This window comes from Typopeltis vanoorti, chromosome 20 (assembly GCF_054136105.1).
Source record: "Typopeltis vanoorti isolate ZY-2024b chromosome 20, IOZ_Tvanoo_1.0, whole genome shotgun sequence".
NCBI classification, from domain to species: Eukaryota; Metazoa; Arthropoda; class Arachnida; order Uropygi; family Thelyphonidae; genus Typopeltis; species Typopeltis vanoorti.
Window position 1 is genome coordinate 29,152,230 of NC_143568.1, and position 25,059 is coordinate 29,177,288.

General features: G+C 34.7%; 1 protein-coding gene across 1 annotated transcript in view; it reads right to left on the bottom strand.

Annotated features, from left to right (window-relative positions):
• Nucleotides 1-1,114: 1,114 nt before the first annotated feature.
• The window catches only part of LOC150095316 (ornithine decarboxylase-like), a 62,959-nt gene continuing 39,014 nt past the window's right edge, over nucleotides 1,115-25,059 (bottom strand). The window contains exons 7-12 of the mRNA XM_090410748.1: nucleotides 24,184-24,318; nucleotides 23,884-24,049; nucleotides 19,039-19,195; nucleotides 4,914-5,011; nucleotides 3,863-4,074; nucleotides 1,115-1,517 (exon numbers count right to left, since the gene is read on the bottom strand). Coding sequence (XP_090266874.1) covers nucleotides 1,376-1,517; nucleotides 3,863-4,074; nucleotides 4,914-5,011; nucleotides 19,039-19,195; nucleotides 23,884-24,049; nucleotides 24,184-24,318 — 910 coding nt within the window. The 3' untranslated portion in view covers nucleotides 1,115-1,375. The remainder of the gene's footprint in view (nucleotides 1,518-3,862; nucleotides 4,075-4,913; nucleotides 5,012-19,038; nucleotides 19,196-23,883; nucleotides 24,050-24,183; nucleotides 24,319-25,059) is intronic.

The window sequence follows — 25,059 nt, forward strand, 5'->3', positions numbered from 1 at the left end:
TAAACATAGCAGCAAAGGATGATCTTCACTTCCGGTCCAAGTGAAACTAAAGCTTAAATAACTTTCATTATTTAATTTGCGAGTAGGCCGCGATTTTGCTTTCTTACTTGCACTTAACTTTTGCTTACTATCAGAATCTGATTCTTCAATATCACACTTCTTTGAGAAATCTATCCATTTTATTCGGGTGTATTTATCTGAAAATAAGTAATATGCACATAATATCCACTTCCAACACTTTTAAAATAAGTAATATACACAACAAGAATAAACCATATTCTTGTTCTCTTTGAAAGAAAAACCGCTGTTAATTAACATAATAATGATGTGTTGACAAAAAGAGCAGTATATCCATAATGAAAAGATATAATAGAGTAACTATTTATTTTTATATCTGGACACATTTCTCTGGAATACCACAGGGCACACCCAGAAATCTTCTAGGGCGCACCAGTGTGCCCTGACGCACCCTTTGAGAACCACTGCTCTAGACGTTGAGTTGCAGCTTGTTCCCATAGCTGACATTTCACCGTTCATTCTAGTTTCCTGATGAAAATAGCAGGGGCCTTGTTTAACCAGGTGATGCCCAACTGGAATGAAATCTCATGTTGTACCATCATATGAATTTGTGTTTTAAGCCTACCAAATTGTACTCTGTATAGGCTATGTCCCAAATTGCCAGCCCATCCCCATATATTCAGTACCTGGTAGATAACTGCTGACAGGGTGCACCACATGAAGGCGAGAACTGGACATTAGGTAAGAAGCCCCAGTTAGGTCTCTGCATTCCTGAAAGATAAGGGTCTCCTCCCCATTATTTGGTTTTGACCCTTTGTTCTCTATAAAAGGAAGTTATGCACTTAAGTGATAATGCACCTTCATGCAATTAACCACTACACGTGCTCTAAAGGGAAGGGTTATTTTCATGAACCATTTCTGTTCTATGAAGTGGTTGTAGGAAAAAACCGAATTGCATGTATCAGTGGTTTAAAATGGATTACATCCATGTCTGAGAAGCATGTAAAATAAGTACTGACTATCTAGAAAATACATATAAATTTCTTTATTCTTCAAAGTAAAAAATAAAAACAAGAACAAAAACATTTAAGCTTACTTCAGTAAAAGGCTTTATTTGGAGAATGTACACATTAAAATTACTACTGCTGATTTATGTTAGCCATACTTAAGACACAAAGACATTTAATTTCCTGGAAACTTCCAAAGCCACCCTTGAAGTCTTGAACAAGATTGGCCTCCAATAATATAGAACATGGAATGTCGAAAGATTTGTTAAGAAAAAGTTTTAGAGTATTTAAAAAAAATATTAGATCTTAATACTTCCAAAAAGTTATGAATATTCTGGTCCAAAAAAGATTCAAGCTGAGATAGGTTCTGACATTTGCAGCACACAACAGCCAAGAGTATCAACCCCTACATCTGAAGTCTCAGTCTCCACATGGTGAGGATCCAAGGTCTTGACAAGTTGTGGCCAAGCTGGAAGTTGCTGCAAAAAAGTCCTGAAAAATAACCAAGTATCAAATCAGGATATGAGAAACTAATTCTCATTATAATTAATATTAAGGGAGAGAAGTATCATACACTTAATTAACCACAGCAATATTCCCTCTAATTATTGCTGCTCATGTGTGCAAGTGCAAAAACCACCAGCCATAAACCCCAAATAAGGTTACATAAATCCATCACTGCTTGTATGAGTTCAGATAACTACTGTCTAGACAACAGACACTAAACAAAAATGTGTCTGCAGCTTACTGAGGTCAGCTTGTGCAGGTCAAAGTAACTAATCAGAGGATATTAAGTTGGAATAACATTAGAGCAGAGATAATGGATAAATTACTGAATAAAATTAAGCAACATGTATGATTTATCATAATTTGTTTTTATAGTATGCTAAAAAACTGGCTGTAAATTACAAATTCTGGAGGCAAAAATTTTGTGCATGCAGTTACTTGGCACGTGCACTACCCTTTTTGATCAGTGTGCACATACAGCTTAGAGGGAACATTGCACCACAGCAAACCATAAGAATCCAATAGCATTATAGTGGATAACTTACTGTAGTGATTTTCAGCATAGTATTGTACCTATGGACTTAGGTAGAAAATTTTCAGTAGTTTGTTAGTGTGAAAAGTTTGTCTAACAGTGTTTGCAATAAGGAAAAATTTATTATGTCATTAGAATTGTGGCATAGTAAAATGTGTGTAAACATTCTTAACAATTTAAGTCTCTGGAATTGTTCAAGAAGCCTCCAGAATCTTTTGAGACTGCCAGAAGATCAAAGTAGAAGTAAGTTGGTAGGTGAAAACTTGGGGTCAACCATACCAGATTTAAGATATATTTGTCTGAATTGACAAAGATGGTGTGAATTTAACAGTGAAAGAAAAGACATCATTAAGAATTTATAAAATTTTTGCAATAAATGAAATGTAAATTCTTGTATGTCAAAGTTGCATGTTGTAGTATAAAAGCATGGTATTCAAGTTTCTGTATGTAGTTATTAAAATTTTTTATATGGTCTGCAGTATTTGAAATGCAACCAAGCAATACATCACAAATCTCGTTCTACCAGGTCACCGACCATTTATAAAGACAGTTCATCCACTACATATCTTTCATTAACAAAAATTCAACACTCCTTTAACAGAACTTAATCTAAGACAAGGCATTGCTACATAAAAAGGAGGCAGCTCCATTTTTGATTGAAAATTGGGTTAAGGTTACATTGTACGTAAAAAAATTAGATATATTGACGTAAGATAGGGCAGCTAAGATGGGACAAACTTAATGATTAATAAAAGTTCCCGGTATCAATGGAGGGGGGGGGGGATGCACAGATAGACAAGCAAGAAAACAAAAAAGATCTCCAAGCTGTAAAAAGGTGCAACGAACAAGGTAGTTATAAATTAAAGATGCCGAGAAATTATATTCTTGGTTTAATCCTTGATGCAAGTAAGCAAACAATGTTTGCACATGAAGAATCTTTACAAATGGGCCACTCATATATAGAGGCTAATGACTTCACATCAATTGCCTTAGTATTCCATAATGCAAAGCATGCATCCTTCTGAGTATGTATAATGCTATGCATTATGAGAAAATGCCACTGCCGAGACTGGTTTCGACTTGGCGACTAGTGGAAGCCAGACCTAGAAGAGATACCAAGGCTGAAGTAATGCAGAAGTCATTTCCCATATACAAGTAGTGAAAAGGTGTAATAACACCTTAATTTAACTTATAAACTAAAGAAAACTTTCAGCATTCAAAAAAATTTAAACACATGTAACAATTCAGTAGACTGAAGAGCAACAAGTTCTGAGAGAAATAGGCACTATCAATAGTAGAACTATATTAAAAAACATTAATCTTAAACTTGACAATATTTCAGAATATTTAAGATAGTAGAATCACCAAACAGAACAACATCAAATCAAGTGTGAACAAAATGGTAGAAAGACTGCCACATATATAGGTGTAGATGCAGTTAAGGCATGCTTTAAGAATAAAGCAGCACTTATCAAAGACTAGCAAGTAGGAAAGTTCATAGGAAACTAGTTGAAGGTTAATTGTGAAAGCATATCACTATCTGAGTACACACCTTTGTGAATAAAAATTAAGAATTAATTTGATAAAGATTTACAATCTTTATGGAGGGTCAAATACTGCAGATTTTATGTAAAATGGAAAAGTGTTAGGTGTATAGATTCCTTCCAACTTATATTTCTAAATAAGTTAATTTTCTTCAGCTAATCTTCACAATAACAAATACAAAAAAGTGCTATTGATATGCTTAAAATGGACCATTCTTATGGCATTGAAGCTATTTTATAATGAAGAAACTTACAGAATGTGAGATGGCAAGGCAAAAATTGTAGATGGCTTCTGGAATCCATTAAATGTGGAAGCTGCAGCAACTGTGTAAGCACCCATGTTCTCAAAGACAATCCACTCTCCAACATTCATAGCAGGAAGATAACATGTTTCCATTATACGGTCCATACTATCACAAGTTGGTCCCCAAAGACTGCTACGTAACATTGACCGATCCACAATATCCTATAAAATTTTTATTTCCAAATAAAAAAAAATTTAGATATGTTCAGATATCTAAAAGATAAAAATTGTGATTCTTAATTAACCAACATTAAGAACTACTTGAATATATAAAAAAGAGCAACTGTTTTGTAACATCTTAAAAAAGAAATACCAACATTTCAATTAATGGAATAATTCTACTAGCAGTGAATAAGTAACTTTTCTGAAAATTCAGGAAATTAGTTAAGAATCAATTATATTAATCATAATTTTAAATACATTAATTCAAAATTCTGAACAGGTATGTTCATTTTGTACACAGTCTGTTCACTGTTCTTCAAACAGAGGTTAAGGGGTGAATTTCTCTTCTGAAAGAATGGCATAATAGAGTTTAAATTCATTTCTTAATCTGAATTCATTTTGCAAGCATATATTTAAAGAATATATCTGTTGGTATTCTGCAAATATACATTGTGTTGTATTAATTTTATTTTAGAATCTCCAAAAATAAATACAAATGATCTTTCAGATTCTGAGAGTGGCTAACTCACAAAACAACTTTAATGACCTTCCTAAACTTGAGAAGTCAAAAATATAACTGACACATCTTGCAGGTGTAGATGCCTGAAAATTATGTACAATGGTTGGTTTTCTTGTTTGTGAGGAGAAAACCGGAGCAATCCCGGAGGAAAACCTCACACAGTGGCCTGAGACCAACTAACTCGGAAATGAAGGAAAATATTAACATTGACTTCTCTACAGCTAGGGCAGTGATCAGACCAAATCATAATATTAGCATATGCTAATAGACTAGCATTTTTTTTTTTTTTTGATGGGATAAAAATATAATTTTTGCTTACCAAAAGTGGTATTGGATTTATCTCTGCATGATCAAATATCAAGCAATTGAATGATCCATATACTCCATCATTTAGATAATACATACATCCCATTTCACCTATAAATAGAAAGACAGGAAAAAATATAGTACAACCGAAAATTAAACTATCAGAAAGAGAATTTAATATTCAGTTTTACTAAAAGAAAATACACGAATAATTTCTTTTGCATCCATGAGATTAATAAAATATCAGAACCAAGACAATTGTCATAATACAAATTACTAATAACTGATACAAGAGATATGAATAGTGATCATGAATCCTTTTTGTAGTTAATGCTTAAAAATACTTAAACTTAGCTCACAGTGAGAATGCTGTTAGCAAGACCAACTTCCAAATTACATCCGGGATTTGAATACTCTTAAAAATCTAGATGGTCTCTGAAGGAGGTGGCAGGATTTTCATCCTGGAAACATCCCAAAATAGAGGCAAATAGACTAAGTTTTGCTGGAATTATGGCTGAAGCAACTAGCAGTAATATGATTTAGTTTATTATATCTTAATTGAAGTGCTTTCTAGACAGTTAGAGTGTAGAGTCACTTCAAGTAAAACCAGGGGAATGAAGCTGCATAATTATGCAAGTCAAATTGAATTTTAAATGTCTGCAAATTTTTTTCCTGATTTCCTATTAATTATGGGAGTCATTTTTATTCTGTGTATCCAAAATTTTCACAATTTGAGGGTTTTAAAATCAATCAACTTATTACTGTCATTTGATTTCCACTTGCATTTTCAAATAAAATAAACAAATTTTAAGATAATGGCTGGCCTGGTTTAATGTCCCAAGTGATATATAACAGATTTGCGTTTTATGTGTGTGTGTGTGTGTATATATATGTATATATATGAAATATATGTATGCTCGTAACAACCTTGATTGCAAACTTTCTTCTTGGATCATTAGTGGTATACCATGTGAGGGTAAACCACATACAAAGTGCAAATCCTATATCATATCAAAGCTGTGGGGGTCAATAGTGAAAACCTGGGACATAGTTTCTATGAGAGGTTGAATATCTAAAAGAGAGATCACCAATTTTAAAAAGGATAACAGAGGTTCTGATGCTATATGACTGAAGATCACTATCCTCTGTTGCAGGGAGATGAAGTGAAGTCATAAGAAATAAGCAAAGATTGTTTTGGATAGTCTTGTAAAAGTTCCTTCACACCATTGAAATATAACAAGGAAACCAGTGTTTAAGGCACAGATTATGGAACATCGTGTAGCTTGCCATATATCAGCTTAGGATATGTTTATTGGAGACTAAAGTGACCAATGAACCAGGTTTCAGCCTTTCTTTTATGCACTGTGGACTCATCAAGGGTATCCCAGACATATTTGGATACTCAAAACATCTTCCATCCAAAAAAATAGAACATAGGTGATCTCCTTGTGGGTTGCCAGATAATACATGAGACAAGACATAACACATTAAAAAGCTTCCCAATCAACTGAATTACCCTATGCCAGATGCAACTGAAGGGAGAGTGAATAGTATTGTTTTTGGGATGCTGTGAAGTAATCTTCAACAGACAGCAAACATGCACTATATGGGCAACATGTTTAACATTATCTCCTCTCACTAGATGTCATGTTACTACACTATTAAAAAACATGAAGGTACAATAATAGTATCACTAATTCAAACTGTGCACCTTTCACCAAGAAAGGTGGCATTTGTGATAACTTATATTGATAGACAACGCAACTGTGGATCCTGTTTAATGTACTCCAGCTTAACATGTTTGCACCAAGGCAGTGTCTACATATCCAGAAAATGCTGGTAGGAACAAGCTTTAATGTATAATATGTATGCATGCATGCCACATGTATACATATTATATGTATGCATGCATGATATGTATACATGCATGCCACATCTGTGTCTGACTTGCATTTTCACAAATACATGGCATGCATTTTTTTTCAGTAGAATTTTATTTATAAAATTAGCATTTATGAAATTTTGTAATGATACTGAAAATCTCAAATTCAATTTGAAATTATTTCATTATACATACATATAAGCACATAAACATACAACTTTATTTGCTTTACATAAATTGTGCTTTCTATACCTAATGACTGCATTATAAACAGCTGTTACATTTTCTAAAGTTTCAGAAAATTTATGTAAGGATAAAACGCATTTACATCTATGCTATATTTAATGCTACAATAAATCTTTTACCTGCATACATAGTATCTGTGAGAGTGATTTTCATTATAAAGTTGCTAAATATAGTACAGAGTGTAAATGATTCTGTAATCTATTGATTGATACACTGAAAAACTATTTGTTTTTCATGCTTTTGCAAACTATAGGAACATTATTTTAGTTTTCTAAAAGGAGTCAAATTCCTGACATGTACCCTCAAGGGGTGTACAGGATATGATAGTACTACATGAAAAATTTACATCATTACTAACTTCCTACCTACAATTTTCCTCCAAATCAGTCTGTTACTTGTCAAGACTCCAATATTATCACACTATCAGATCTTCTATTTCTATCGTCTAAGGTACATTGTACTGTATCAATCCACCTATATCTTGGTATTTCTCTGGGTCGTTTTCCTGTCAACCTGGCAGAGAACCCTTGTTTTGCTAATCTTTCCTTGCCCATTCTGTTTAAGTGACCATACCACCTGAGATTAGCTCTGCTAATGCACTCCTGGATGCCGAAGATGTCTAAGTTTTTTCCTAATATCCTCGTTTTTAATATGATACTGCCATCTGTTCACATCTCTAATCTTTCTCAGGACTCTCATGTCTACGGTCTCTAGTCTTTGATCAAGTGTTTTACTACTGACCCAGCTCTCAGATCCATAAGTTAAAAATGGTTTGAACACTGTCTTGTATACAGCAAATTTAGTGTTCCGACTAATTTCTCTCTTATTCCATATGAAATTATTCAATTGACTTCCTACCATAACAGCTTTGTTGATTCTGTTGTCCATTTCCACATTTAATTTACATCTTCATTAAAAATAGTCCCTAAGTAGCTGAAATGTTTTACTTGTTCCACAGGTTCCCCGTTCACAACACAGTTGACATCTTCAACAATTCTACCTATTTTCATTGTCTTTTTAATGCCGACATTCATACCATATCTATTACAACAGTTATTCAATTTAGTCAGGGAATCTTGCAAACTTGCAGCGGATTTATTCAGAAGTATAACATCGTCCCCACAAAGCTGACATTAACATCTCCAATTCTGATATCATGTTTAATACCACTTTCCTTCCTAATGTGATCCATATAGATCATGAATAACAGAAGGGATAATTGTACATCCTTCTCTCACACCAGATTTAACATTAAACCATCTTCCTGTACATCCTTCAATTTTATCTGCCAACTTACAACTCAAATACAGACTAAGTATTTCTTGATATAATGTCCATTGACAGCATATAACTGTAGAGTAATTAAATGGCTTCTCTCTTGGCACCTTGTCATATGCTTTTTCCAGATCGACAAAACTTAAATACAGATCTTTGTTATATTCCCATGCTTTCTCGAATATTTGTCGTAAAGTGAGGATCTGATCCTGATTGCCTCTATTTGGCCCGAGTCCAGCTTGTTCTTCACCATGCTTTTCTTCCACAATTCTTCTCAACCATTTCTCAAGTATACTTGCACAGATCTTGCCAGGAACACTCAGTAGGGAAATACCTCTGTAATTCTCGCATTCAGTTTTATTTCCCTTTTAATATATGGGCACCACTAGAGATCTACTCCAATCATTGGGAATTGGTCCCTCTGCCCAGGCTTTCTGAACTATGCATTGCAGCCACTGTAAGACTTATACCACCACACTTCAGCATTTCTGGTTGAATATCATCTACTCCTGATGCCTTTCCACATTTCAAGCCTTTGATGGCTTTTTCTACTTCAAGTATTCCTGACTGTATGCCTGTTGAGTGTTTTTTTACCACTGTGCTATCACTGCTCGTTTCATTCAGCAATTTTTCGAAGTAATTACTTCATACTTCAAGGATCTTTTTCTCCTGTTTTCATGTCACCTTTATCACCTCTAACTCCTTTTACAGCAATCTTTCCTCCATTTCTAAGCTTCTTCAACAACCTCCAGAATATCTTACCACCTTCTTGACTAGCTAAACAAAAGTCCTCCCATGACTTTTATTTAGCTAGTTTTACAGTGATTCGCTTTCTTACATTTGTCTCTGTATTCTCTAAGAGCAAAAGCTGACTTATTTGCCTTGAACTTTTGATATGCTTTCTTCTTTTCCCTCACTGCCTCTTTAACTTCTTGTGTCTACCATGGAGTCCTAATTTTTCTATCCTTGCAGACAACCTCGCCACATGCCTCTCCGGCTGAATCGATCACGGTTTTCTTCAAAGCTTGCCACTCAATCTCCACGGTTCGCTTCCTGTTCTCAAACTCCTTCATTTTTTCTTCCATAATCTTTGTGTATTTTAGTCTACAGTTCACATCTGAGAGCTGCTCAACTTTTATTCGCTTTAAAACTTTCTTAAATGTTATTCTTTTCAATATGAAATTCAATTTTATCCTGCTCAAGACTAAATAGTGATCGCTTCCAATTTCAAATCCTCTGTACACTCTGGTGTCCTGCACCAGGGAGAAAACATCACTATCAATAATAACATAGTCAATGAGACTTTTCTTATTCCTTGCTTCTTCTCTCCATGTGAATTTGTACACATTTTTATGTTGGAACATGGTGTTAGTAATAACCAGTCCATGTCCTGAGCAGAAATCCAACAGTTATTTGCCATTATTATTAGCTTTGCTCTTTTCTCCAAATTTTCTCAAAATATTTTTGTATGTGTGACAATCATTTCCTACTCTGCTATTTAGATCCCCAACAAGGACCAATTTTTCATTGTGTCAGTTGCTTTCTGTAAAGTATCAAAAAATCCCTCCAACTTTTGCTTTAGTAGAAGCTTCTGTGGGACCATAGGCACAAATAAGTCTCATTATCCAGTTCCCCATTTTCATATTTGCCCACATCACTCTACGTGAGACTGCCTGCCAATCAAGAAGATTAGCCTCTTATTTTGTGTTGAATACTATGGCTACTCCTTTTCCTCTATTGTCATTTCCTGAATATAATATTTTGTATTTATTGCTCAGAAAGATCTCACCAGTTTGTCTTTTTTGTTTCAGTCACCCCTATTATGTTGATCTGGTACTTATCTAATTCCTCAGCTAGCTCCATTTCTTTGCCATTCAGGCTTCTCATGTTGATAGTACCGATCTTTAACTCTGGTGATGTTGAGTTGGTGTGTGTTTTCAGATTTGTTCTAGTAACTGACTTTTCGCTGTTCACCCTGGTTCCCTGGCAAAAACAATGGGGACCTGGTTTAACCGGGCCACGCCCCAGCCAGCATGAAATTTTGTCATGTTGTACCATCATTTTTTATTTTGGTTTAACCAATAAGAATACAATTTGGTTGGCTAAATCCCAAATTGCCAGCCCATCCTCGTTTGTTCAGTATCCAGGTAGATACCCAACAGGGTGCACCATGAGACGGTGAGGATTGGACATTAGATCAGAAGCCCTGGTTGGTTCTCTGCATTCCTTCAAATTCACCACGAGTTGCCTTAGTATGGACTACGTAAGACTTGCATAACCACTTGGGCGGTGCCTATGTCTTAAGTAGTCCACGCTAAGGCAACTCGTGGTGAATGTCAGGGAGTGTATTTTTGTAAGCTCTCTGATCAACTTACCTTATGAAACTTTCAGTTTGTACATTCGGCTTTGAAATAATGATGGATCTAATATCCACTTTGATTATTTAATCCATTAAAAGTGGCTCTGCATCCAATCTCCAATAAAATGGTAGAATACATGAAATATATTGATACAAAGAAGAGCTGAGAAAAAAAAAAATGGAATGAAGTTAGGATTTGCAAAGGGTGGGTGGCTAATTCCAAATCATTAGAAATTTCTGCATGTGTCACTATGCAAAAAGTGTATACTTATCATCAGCAAATAATTCATAGAAAACTAAGCAAAAATAGAAATAAAAACAAATCAATATGTACAAAGTTATTATCCCAAGATCCTCAAGGAGTCACTCATTGTAGCAGGTCCCTTTGTCATACACCTAGCTCATCCTCAATACTGTGCCTTAAATGCATTCAAATTTTCTGCAGACACTACACTCAAGCCATGCATTTCACTCATTCACAACTCTCCAAGAAACCTACCTCTCACTCCCTACTGATACAGCATCCAGAGATGACCTTGTTCTATCTCCAACCATTTTATGAAAAACCTATTCAACATTAATCCTATAACAATGCCTTACCAACCTGTAAGTATCATATCACCCCCTCTTGCTTCTATCCACTCAACTCTGCAAACTGCAAAATTTCAACCTTTCTTCATGCAACATTGCAGAGACCAGAACCTTAGTCAATTGTCTCTAAACTCTTTCCAATATCTATCCTTTTGATAACCAGTGTGCAGTAGTCCATATGTGGTCTAATCAAGACCACATGAGGGTGGTTCCATAAGTTAAGCCTGACTTATGGAGGTTTTTTAGAGGTGATAGAAAAAAAACAAAAAAATAACATTGCTTTTCAACACGATCCCTCTGAATTGAAAAGAGAAGCTGGGACATCCATCTTGCACTGACCTTCGTCATGTGAAACGTCTCATGAATGATGCAAAAGATGGATGTTATAGAAAGAACCAACCTTTCTGAGTTTTCTTTGAGCTTCAGCCACCTGTCACTGAGCAGTTCCTCCTCAACAAGGGACATTTTCCTCAGGCTGACCATTACAAGGATCATCTTCAATGCTCTCTTCCTAGGAGAAACTTGAAACCAAGAAGCTAGGCATTTCTTGGTGAAAAACTATCATAGTACAGTACTCAATTTTTAACATTGCAGCCACTTAGAATGTCACATGTTAGTCAAACTCCAACTGAATGATGAAAGTAGAGTTGAAGCTGGTACATTAACCACCCCATAGATGGGATTATCATGCAAATCATTTTAAAATTGGCACAAAATTTGTATGTCAGGCTGGAAACTTTTCGACCCTACTTCACACGATGGAACCAGAATCTCCTTGCTTCTAGAAGTCACTATGTGCTCTGCATTATTGCCAGAATTTGTTGTGTTGACTCCGACAATTTTTTAATGTGCCATTTAAATTCTAGATCCTTATCCACCATCACCCAAAAATCTTATTTCCTCCACCTATAATAATATCCCCACAAGAGTAAAAACTCTACATCAGGATTTTATGGAACCAGAATCTCCTTGCTTCTAGAAGTCACTATGTGCTCTGCATTATTGCCAGAATTTGTTGTGTTGACTCCGACAATTTTTTAATGTGCCATTTAAATTCTAAATCCTTATCCACCATCACCCAAAAATCTTATTTTCTCCACCTATAATAATATCCCCACAAGAGTAAAAACTCTACATCAGGGGCCTTCAAGAGGGCCTTTCAGACAGTGTAGCCACATTAAAAATTTCAATGAAGCCCACGGGCCACTAAATTATACTGCGGTATTTAGAACTGTAAGATGATTTCCAGATTCTCAAGGAATGCTGTGCATTTGATACTTTACATAAAATCCTATAAAAATAAACAAATTCAGCTTTAAGAATGTAGGCAGGAGTCTGGTTCATGATAAGTAAATACAATCAATACTTGAAAAAAGATAATTTAATAAAGAAAACATTCATTTTTTTACAATGAAAATGGGCAACTTGGCAATGTTTTTCCTTGACCAGCTTGTCGATGTTGGAGTTGCTTTACACAGAGTATTCACGAGATGTTAGTCCGTAATCCAAGTTCTTGTTTTGGACTCCACATGCTTCATTCTGGAGAAGAACTGCTCACATATGTATGTGCTTCCTAACAAAGCGCACGTCTTCAAAGCATGCCAGCAAAGATTAGGGAATGCGTCCTCATAAATTTAGTCTTTGTAAAATGTAAGAAAGGGCACATTGAATAATTTTTCTCTCAAAGAAGAGTTGTTTTGGAGTTCAAGCCAAAATGCCAGGCTCCATTTGTACTGAGCCTGGCATTGAAAATAAATCTATAGAAGACTTGTTTAAGTCAAGGGATATATATCCCATATCGTTCCTTAGCCGAATAAGAAACCGAGTTTCATGGCGAATATAGTAGAAACTATATAAAGTTTGGCGATTCCAAGCGTAAGCAAATACCTGGATACTGCAGCAACTGACCCTTAAGGTAGTGCAAGCTGAGGCAACTCATGTCTAGTGGAGCAAGCTCCGATCACTATTCTTGATATTTACCCATAATGTGAACTTAGCTCCTAGGAGCTGTATTACTGTTCAACATTATGAGAGGTCACTACCCAGACCGGCTTCAACCTTTATTGAGGTCTCATCAGTGAGTAGGTAGACCTAGTTAATATCAAGTTTGTAGCGAACAGAACTTATTACGACTTATCAATTCATAGAAGGGTGATAAGTTCTGTTCGCTACAAACTTGATATTAACTAGGTCTACCTACTCACTGATGAGACCTCAATATCGAGAACCTTCAAGATGTATCTGGAAGGCACTAGACAGCGCACTCGAATGAACTATTGTTTCAGTCATCTAACCGTGATGTTAATACTAGTACTTAAGTACCACTTGGTGCTGGTATGTGGCTGAAGAAGCATGTCTATTTAATATTTATTTTTATAGGATTTTATGTAAAGTATCAAATGCACAGCATTCCCTGTGAATCTGGAAAGCATCTTACAATTCTAAATACCGCAGTGTAGCTCAGTGGCCCGTGAGCATTATTGAAATTTTTTTATTTAATTGCAATTTAATGGTTAAATAGGTATTATATCAAAATGGCCGGCAGGCCACGGCACCACAGGCCATGCGTTGAAGACCCCTTCTCTACATCATCTGTTTTCCAAATTTTAAAACCATTACATTTTGCAACCTCCCTATGCCCATTCACTCAGGTCTTCTTGTAAGGCCACATGATCAGCTCTACTCCTCAGTTCTTCCTAATTTTGCATCATCTTGCAAACAACTGAATATTCCAATTCAAATATTTAACATGCAGGTTAAACAGCAATGGTCTTAAAAACAGACCCCTGAGGCACACTAGTGATTCCTCTTCTGGGATATTGCTCCCCTATACACAACTTACCGATTCCTATCAGATAGTCTATTTCCAAGCCATCTAACCCCATCAGCTCTCGTTTGACTATCAACTTATTATGTGGTGATCATCAAGTATACCGCTGTATATCCATCTCCCTTGTCCAAAGCAGCTGTCACCTTATTGTAATAAGTAAATTATTAAAATCTGACCTTCCTTTAGCAAAGCCATGCAAATCCATCAAATTCTGGATGTTAGTTCTCACTAGCCTCTCTAACACTAACCACAACACAGATTGGCCTATAATATGATGCTTGATTTCTGTCATCTTCCTTATGAAGTGGGACAGTCTTCCCTTCCTTCCACTACTCTGGAAAATGACTATGTAATACTTAAATATGCCAAGGTAGATGTCAACTCCCTAGCACATTTCTTCAAAATATGCAGTGATATATCATCCAAGTCATCTCAACTATATCCTCTGCAGCAGTTGTCCTTATACTATTTTTTCCAGTATCATTCTATCGTATTTAGTTTTTTTTTTTGGCTTGATTAGTAACCACCGCTGATACTGAACTTTTGATACCCTTAACAGAGTCATCCTCCTTGGCTGTTTGCATTCCTCATGGAATTTATTATTACCACTCCTCTTATGTTGCCTCTATAAAATGCTTTTTCTCTATATTGCATGCTTAATCTCTTCATTAATCCATTTCACACCTACCTTATTTAATCTGACCCTTGGAATAGATTTAGAAATTGCTTCTACTAGATAGATCTTAAACAATACCCAAATATCAGCGATCTCCTTTTCACCCAATTTCTCATTCCATACTACAGCTGCAAGCTCTCCTGGGCTTCTCATAATCACATGACTGGCAATCACTCAGGTAATTACTTCATGGTCAATCATTAATTGGAGAGAGATTTGACACCACATTTATAACGACATCCTTTGGTGAAATCAAATCCAGGATCCTCAATCCTTATGTACTCTGTTACATACTCTACTGGAGAGTTAATCCTCAAACACTAGAAAAATTCATTTTCTTTATTTCTATTTCATCATCCCAATACATATTGTCATAATCACTACCCTCCACATTATCAAGTATAGAGCAACATCCAATTAAGTATTTGATTCTATTCACTTCTAAAACCACTGCCACTATTCTCCCTTGCATCTATCTTGTATATACGTAACTATCAATACAAAGGGTAAAGAAGAAGGTAGAGTGCCCTTCTGCATCAAAAGACCTTTCCATCTATTCTACATCATCCTCGTCCAACCATGGCTCACTTATTACAATTTTTGAGTGAACAAACTCATATCAATGGAATTATTTCATATCCCATGTTTGATACTTCTAGCATTCATACACAACAGCTCATTCCTGGATCTATATGAAAAGTTTCGTTAGGAGCCTCCTATCAACAATTTTCCTCCAGATTAACCTGTTATCTGTCGATATTCCAGTATTATCAATTTGTCTTCTTAGGCACTTTTTTTACTCTATCAATCTACTTAGATCTTGGTCTTCCTGTGGGTCTTTTTCCTGCCATCCTGGCAAAGAACACTTGTTTAGTTAATTTTTCCTCTTCCATTCTGTTTAAGTGGCCATACTATCTAAGATTAACTCTGTTATGATACTGCCATTCATTCCATCTGTTCAGTCCCCTAATCTTTCTCAGGACTCATATCTGGTGTCAGTTTTTGGTCGTGTTTTATTTCTAACCCAGCTCTCAGATCCACAAGTTACAATTGGTTTGAACATTGTCTTGTATACTGGTTTAGTGTTTTGACTAATCTCCTATTCCAAATAAATTTATTCAGTTGACTTCCCACAAAACCAGCTTTGCTAATTCTGCTGTCTATTTACAAATAGAATTTGCCATCTTCACTAAAAAAAACTGTGCCAAAATAAATGAAATGTTTTACTTTTTCTATAGGTTATCCATTGGAGTTTGTTTCAATGATCCTACCTATTTTCATGGTCTTTTTTTAATGATTTTCATAAATTTATTATAGCAGTTATTTTGGTCAGGAAATCCTGCAAACTTTCCTGAATTTATTTAAAAGGATAATACCATCTGCATAAAGTAAATAGCTAAGATAAATATCTCCAATTTTGATATCACATTCAATACCTCTTTCCTTCATAATGTGATCCATATAGAATGAATAACAGTGGAGATAATGTGCACTCATCACAAACCTAACTTATCAAACCATCTTCCTATACCTCCTTTAATTCTAACTTCTGATTTACAACTCAAACAGAGAGAGACCATGTATTGCTTGATATGTCACATTTACACCATATAACTGGATCGTTTTGAACAGCTTTTCTCTCAGTACTTTGTCATATGCCTTTTGCAGATACAGAATGGTTATATTTCCCATTTAAGACTATTTGTCTTAAAATGAAAATCTGATGCTGACAACCTCTGTTTGGCCTGAACCTTGCTCATTCTTCAATTTTTCTTAGCCATTTCTCTCAAGTATACTTGCATAAACTTTACCAGAAATACTCTTTAGAGAAATTCCTTCAATTCTCACATTCAGTTTTATTCCCTTTTTCATAGATAGGCACTGGGCATGCTACTCCAATCATTTGGAACTTTACCCTCTGACCAGGCTTTCTGAATTATGCAGTGTAGCCACTGTAAAAACTTTTATACCTCCATATTTCAGCATTTCTGGTCAAACATCTACTCCAGCTACCTCTCCATATTTCAGGTTTGTAATAGTTTTTCAACTTCAAGTTGAAAACCTATTACAAATCTGTACTTCAAGTACAGATACATATTCCAGATGACATTCCTGTTGAGTGTTTTTTTACCACCATGCTGTCACTGCTTGTTTCATTTAGCAATCTTTCAAAATAATTACTCTATACATCAAGAATCTTTATCCTCAGTTTGCCTCCTTTGTAATCTCTAATTCCTCTTATAGTACTCTTTCCTCCATTTCTGAGCTTTTCAATAGTCCCCAGAATATTTACCATCTTCCTGACATTAATTTCTATGTTATCAAAGTCTTCTCATGACTTCTGTTTAGCTAATTTAACAATCTTGCATTTTCTGTATTCCCTAAGACTTTGCAAGCTGGACTTACTTGCCAGGAACTTTCGATATGCTTTCTTCTTTTCCTTGATTGCCTCCAACTTCCTGAGTCCACCATGGAGTTTTGATTTTTCTATGCTTGAAGATTAACCTCACCACATGTCTCTGGCTGAATCAGTCAGTTTTCTTTAGGGTTTGCCACTGAAAGAGTTCCCAAGTTAACACTTCAGTTATCTTGGGTAACATTTGTGTATTTGATCTATAGTTCAAATCTGATAGCTGTTCAACTTTGATTCATTTCAACACTTTTTTTTTTTTTTTACATACCCTTCTTTTCAATATGAAGTTCAACTATATCCTGCTCAACATTAAATGTTATCACTTCCTATTTCAAATCCTCTGTATACTCTTGTGTCCTGAACCAGTGGGAAAACATTCAACAACAAAATGTCAATGAGATTTCTTATTCCTTGTTATTCCAGTTATCCAGCCTTCACTTCTCTGTACCACTTATTAGTGGACTTCTCCAAATCTTCTTTGAGCCATTTCTTTCTCCTTACCCATACCAGAACTTTCTTGAAATCCAATTGTACACTTGTTCTCTACACTCATGCTACCCACTTGTGCATTCATAAACACCACTTCAATCTCTTTCCTTACTTTCCCACATCATCACTTCGTAAACTATCTCCGATTCATTCTCTCCCTTCCAGCAACAGTCTCTCCAAATGACTCTAACCATAACTAATCATATGCAGTTCACTTTGACTCTTCAATTCATCCTTCAAACTCATTCCACACATTAACAAACTGCACTCCTTTATCTTCAACATTTCCACTAACATATTCATCATCTGTGCCCTCTGCCTCATCTCACTGTCATACCAGGGCTGCTGACTACCTTTCCTATCAAGTTATATTTTATCCTTCTTGATTATCATCCATGAGAAATTGGCGAGATTGACAAACTCAAATATGAAAGAGGTATTAACATGGAGATTCCTAAGTACTTTAATTCAACATGCAATACACATCGAATGCAAGAACGAGATGAGGATATTAACATTGTCTAGTTGCCTAATTCATCAATATGTAGATCTCTAAAATATGATGCTGTCCGAAGTTTATTTAACATCACGAAATGGTTTTTATTACATTGGGTTGGACATCGTATCAACACACTAGCCTCTTTAAATTTGCAAGTATTAACTTCTACGTATGGTATTTATGATTTCCAATGGACTTGTTTTTCATTGTTAGTGCAAAAGCCCAATCCAGATTTTATGCTTATTACTTCTACATATGACATGTTTTTAGACCGATTACTCTAGAAGGTAATGCTGTTCCAACATATCAGACTGCAATTGCAATACATTTTATAAACTCTTAGTCTCTTGATAGGTTGATGTGGTTGTTTTGGTGATCTTAACATTGTGGATAATTTTTGTACAGGTCTAAAGGCAGCTTAAATGATGTTCTTGTAGGACTTTTGCCATTTTGTCCCTAATGTTCTTGATACAAGGTAAAGAAACCACACTTTTGTAGTTCTCTTTCTTGTCTTGGAGACTGGCGATTTATTCAATGTTATTAAGAGTTGATGTTGCGACCCTTTTTTTGAAGAATCTCTCGAATGTTAGGCATTCAATGTTTCTTTTATTACCATCTGGTTTTTATCCAGTGCTCTTAAGCACAAGCTGTCAGTCTACCAACCAAATTAACAGATAATCCTGTTCTCTCAATACTCATCTGTTCTTAACCAATTCTCCTTCCAGATATACAGAAGAAGTTACCTCTTCTTGGTAACTCAGATTTTATGATCCTGTTTCAAGTTTCCTCTCACAAAGTATGCTCTATAGTAGATAATGCTATAACAAATATATAGTAATAATGCATCAGATAATTCAGAAATATTAATATCCTCTTACCATTTTCTTCAGGAATAGGAACCTCCCGCTTTGCAATGACGTTGGTACAGAGTGTGAATGCAGATGCAACAAAGTAGCGCCCTGGTTCAGAAATTATATCAACTCCACATCCTTCAGGAAAATATTCCTCTAGTGCAGCATTTGTGACAGATGCAATCTGAATAAAAATAACAAAAATTAGAATAGTTTATGTGTGTGTGTGTGAGGGGAGGGGGATTAGTACAAAATGTGACTTATTAGAGAAATGGTCAAATAACATGCTATCTACAATTGGTCATATAGCCATCCTTTGGTTAGAAATGCATGGATCATGATGAACCCTTAAGAGATTTTCAACTAAGTCTCAGATAGTTAGGGATCACCTCCCATCGCAGAAACAAAAACCAGCCAGAGCGCCAATCAATTACCTATCTTCAGTAACATGTAGCCAAGTGTGTTGTAACAGGCAATCAGCTAGCACATTAAGAGGAAGATGAAACATTAAGTAGTTCAGAAGCCATTCAACATTACATTCAAAAACCTAAAATGCAGAAGTATGGGAAAAGATCCAGAGTAATTTAATAGAAAGGTGGCACACCCTTTGGCAACTCCTATAGGTAGAGATGACCTTGCTAATGCTTCTGCCTGGTATCTCCAACTCTTGGCCTGGCTCCCACTGAAGAGACCTCAATAAAGGTCGAAACTAGTCTGGGTAGAGGCCCTTCCCTTAATGCACAACATTATACATATCCGCAGGGAGATACTGAGATAGGAGCGACGTTAGCTTGCTCCACCTTTGCAACGAGTTGCACTACCTTATCCCAGTCCTGAAGATACTTTCAGGCGCAAAGTTTGTTTGCTCACTTGGATAAAGGATTAAACTAAAATTTATTATATCATGTTGGAGGCTTAATGGATTTTTTTTTTTTTTTTTTTTTTTTTTTTTTTTTTTTTTTTTTTTACAACACTCAAAAAGAATTAAAATAAAATTTAATACTTCCTATATTTCGTCCTAGTCACTAGGACATCTACAGGGATTACAAAAACAGTTAAATGTAACATACACAAATAATAAACAATACTGAGCCCAACCACGTGGGTGACACTAAAGTCCTATCTAGTTGGAGTGCCCTCTAAGGGCAGTAGTAAGTGGCCTGGAATGTAAGGTGGGACCTCTGGTGATCATTGTTTCCCAAATCTTCGGAAGCTTAATACAGTTGTATTAAGCTTCCGAATAAATACGGTTGTATTAAGCTTCCGAAGATTTGGGAAACACTCATAACAGGTTCACAGATATTTCCATCACACAGCAACCCTTACTTTGAATTTATTTGCCATTAGTAAAGAATAAAACAAGTTATAAATTTTAACCATTTTTTTTAAAAAGTTAAAAAATAGTGGAACACTGTCACTAGAACTGTCATAAATGGGAATTGGTCATAACTGAACAGTGCAGTTATGAGTGTACTGTCATAAAATGGGGCATTAATGTACATTTATCAAAATGAATTAGAACTGTTATTTCTATTATATACTTGCACCCAGCTTGAAGCAGAAAGATTTTATGGCCAAGAGGTTAAGCTAAAGTCAATGTGAGTTAGTGGGATGTTGTTACTAATAGAAATGATAAGTGCACTAGAATATAGAATGATTATGTAATAGAATGATAAATGGAATGCAAGTTAAGTAATCATTGTACAAAGAGCAACTCCAACATACATAAAAATTCCACATAATTAATAGCCTACGTTAGGAGACTTACATCCATGTATAGACCAGTTTGTGTATATCCATACTTCCATTTTCATGTCTTAATATAAGGAAATTAAAGAGATGTATATAGCAAATACTCCCTAAAGAATAAGGCTTATGTAACAAGCATTTGTAGTATGGCATACTGCAATTAAAAATGACATTTGCCATATTACAAACAGCTTGCAGTATGGCAACTGCTATTTTTGCTGTAATTCTGCTAACCAGAAGAAATCTGAACAGTGCTGAAACTTATTACCATACTATATTCCTAATTAAAGATTAATTTCATAACCACAAACGAAGTTGTTTTTTAGTTCTATTTCTGTGGGGATATTACACATATTTATGCCATAATCTTATTTCAGGTAAGTCTACTGATGAGAAAAAATAGTATTCAAAACCACCCACTGACTTCAATATTTTTGAAACTGAGGTATTCAAATAAATATGAAACTAACCTAGAAAACACCAGTGAATAAATATTGGTTTCTGAAACTGCAGAAATGAAATCATGGAATTTTAAAATGCAACAGCTTCACTTAGTTCAAATCCTGACTAATGTTACAGATAAATGTAACTTATGGCTCCATTCAGCAGCTATAATAACAAGCTTACAAAAGCTAATCCATTAAGTGTTAACCCAAATTCTACAAATGGAACAGCAGGGTAACAGATATCAGTAGTAAACTACTCTAGTTTAAATAGTCACAGTAAGGGCTGTTAAATCCAAAATGAAGGAATCTTGGAAAGAAATAATTCATTTTGGGTCTAACATATAAAAAATTGCAAACAGAGAAATACCTGCACATCAGTTGTAATTAAAAGTGAAACTTCACTTTATGTAAAAATTTGTATTCTTTATTTAAGCACCTTATATTTAAGCTATTGTGATTAATTTGAGATTTTATTTTTGTATGTCTTAAAAAAGAGGGATAATGTGAATTAAATTTAAGCCTTACTTAAATTATGTAAAATCTATTGTGAGTCATCATAAACCTGTTAAGTATTAATTCCTGGAAGGCCTAAAGCTACATGCGTAATGCTGGCGGGGGTAGCTTATTCGGAAAAATCACGTAACCATGTATTCTATGAATCCGAGTATATCAGCGTCATAGAAATGAAGGATAAGCCAAAGGGGGAAATTAGTAAGGATTGTGTGCAAAATGAGGCTGCTCTATAGGAGTATAAAGGGGGAGTTTGATCCTGGAACAATAGGCCTTTTCTTGATCTCTTGTCATATCGTTCTCCTGTTGGGTGGTTTGGAAGTTGGTGGGCAGTGAAGTCTGTGATGTCGGGGAGCGAGCGTTCATAAAGAAATGAAGCTGGATTCTATGCAAAGCTGAAGGTAAAAATTCCAGTCCTAGCAGAATCAGGCCATCACTGAAAAGCCCCAACGAGTTGTTCCTGAAATGCAAAAATTTTGAGTCCGTTTCCTGCAGAAAGAATGAAGATAGTGTAACCCCTACGTCGGCATATAAACAGCCAAAATAGATTAGAAATATCCAGAAAAACACATGGCGCAGAATGACGCGGAAAAAAGTCGGTAAGGTGCTATTGCTCTAATTTTGTGTGAATGTTCATTAGAAGAAAGAAGATTGTTTATGATTGTGAAATTAAGAACTTTATAGTAAGGAACTCTGTGGACAGTCACTATTTAGAAAGTTAACCTCATTTGTGAGTAAGAAGAATTGTTTAGGAGAGATCTTTTGTAACTTGTATGTGATAGGATTAACTTGATGCAATATGAAAGGTAGAATTTAGTGTCTCAGTAACATATTAGAATGGTTGATAGCTTGTTCTTATGAGTAATACTGCTAGAAGGAATTTAGCTTAACTTATTATCATTTGATTTATACCCCAATGTGTAATTACTGTGTTTAGCTTGCCTTATAAGTTTTAAATGTGTTAATCTCTTAGTTCGAGTTTATTTAGTATTGAGGATAATTAAGTGTATGAGTTTGTAATGTGTATTTGATATTCCAATAAACATGTCATATTTCCCTGAACCTGAGTCATGCCTGATTAAGATTCCAAATTACCACTTAATAGAACCTATTTTGGCAGGAAGGATTTAGAGAGTGAATATAAAATATAGATTTAGGTTACAACTGCAATAATCTAGATCTATACGGCAGTTAAATAAGATATTGGGTAAGAAAGCTAAGAATCTAGTATTGTCTCCCTGAGTAAAGATCTTTTCTGCTATAGGATACTAGCTGGTGCAGCAATATATAAATTTGCCAGTATCTGAAGAGGAAACAATCATAGATATAAAAATAAGATTAAAGTAAGAGAAGAAGGAATAAATAACGAAAGATAAATATATAACAATAGAACAGCCGGTAGGATCTTGATCGTATAAGGTTTATCCCCAGAGAAAGGATAGATTAAAGTAAACAATTAAGTATAAAAAGCATAGATATAGAAATTAAGAATAAAACAATAATTAAATATAGAACAACGATATAACAGGGCATAATGCAACAGTGGCCAATTACATATTTTTTTTGAGCCATTTCTTTTCTTTAAGTAAAGAGAAGGGGTGTGACGTGGGATTACAACTTTCAACAAAACCCATAAAAACAAACCTAATCCATGCATCCACTAGCTTAATGCATAAGTGATGACTAAAATTCTCTAATTCCTTTTTTAAAGTTTTTAAAGGATAGAAAGGGCTTTCAACCTCAAAACGTTTAAACACCGATGAGTAGCCACACTTAGTCGTCACTGACAGCTAGCCAAATGGTAAAAATTTAATAGGAATGAGGGAAGGGTAACAGCAAATGTAACTAATCCTCATGGTACCTTAATCTTGTCCATAAGCTAAAATTTCCATTTAATTTACAGATTTCTGCTTTGTGGTGAAGCATATACTGAAATTGATTTAAATAAAGTTTAAATGAAATACAATTTTATTAATACAGACCAGTATTTTACAATAAAAACATTTATTCAAACCTACCAGTTTCGCCAGCAAACTGTCTGACTTTTTCAAGGCATTACGGAGATATGAAAGTATTAATACTGGTCTGTATTAATAAAATTGTATTTCTATTATAAAACGACCAAAAATGTATAATTTAAAAAGTTAAAATGAATTTGATAACCTACCTCTTCAAATGAAATTACTTCATTTCTAGTTCCTGGAAACCCACCACCAATATCAAGAAGAGTGAAGTTGAAACCCATTCCCTCACCAATTGTAAAAATTTCATGAGCAGAAGCAACAGCTTTGGAATAAGCAGAAGAGTCGCGGCAACCACTTCCTACATGAAAACTAGAAGAAAAAAAAAAGCACATCTTCAAATATGTATAAGAATAAAACTAAAGGTGCTTAAAAACTATTAATTTAGAAGATATTATAGAATAGATGTTTAGAAATGATAACTGTTGCAATAATCTTATACCTACCTGACTCCAACAACATTAAGTCCCAGCTCTTTAGCCAACTGTAACAGGTCGGGTGCATCATCAACGTCACAACCAAATTTCATGCCAAGGCGACACGTGGCACTACTGTCATCAACTCTAATTCTAATAACTAATCTGAAATGAATATCAATAGCAATTAATATGCAAAAATAGAAAATCTTTATTTTTAAAGTGGTTTTTCAAAAGCCACTTTTAAATGGAAATATTAAATGATTTTTTTTTTTTTTTTTTTTTTTTTTTTTTTTAAAAGTCAACCATTAACCTTTTCTCAAAATTTTGTGAAAATTCAGTGAGAGAAATTTTCATTCATCTCACTGAATTGTTATTAACAATTTAATTTCAAAAATTTGTTTCTACTTTATGTATACACTGGATTCATATAACTAAAAATGCATTTAATAATTAAATTACTGAACATGAACACTTGATTATAACAAATGTTAAAAAACTTTATAATTATTTATGTTTGAATTCAACATTATTGTACAGTCTTCCAAACTGCCTTTTCCTGAGAAGGAATACAGTTGTGGTACTATAATTGTAATATAAGTATGCAGATAATGAAAGTTTAGAACTTCTTGTGATGTAATTTGCGATTCATATAAACCTGGTCCAGATTCAAAAAAAAATTTCTCAGATCAGTTAGTTTGTTTAGTCAGATGAAAAATTTTCTGCTCTATATAGAACTGGACTTAATTTAACTTAAGCTAAAAACTTATATAAAAGTAGGTTTTTCAGGGCGTCATAAAAATAGTATTATTCAGGCCTCCATGGAGTCAAAAGACTCATCATGGGAGTTCCCTCCTAGGTAAACAGTCTATCATACCACTCCTTAAACTCATTGACCGTTCTCGC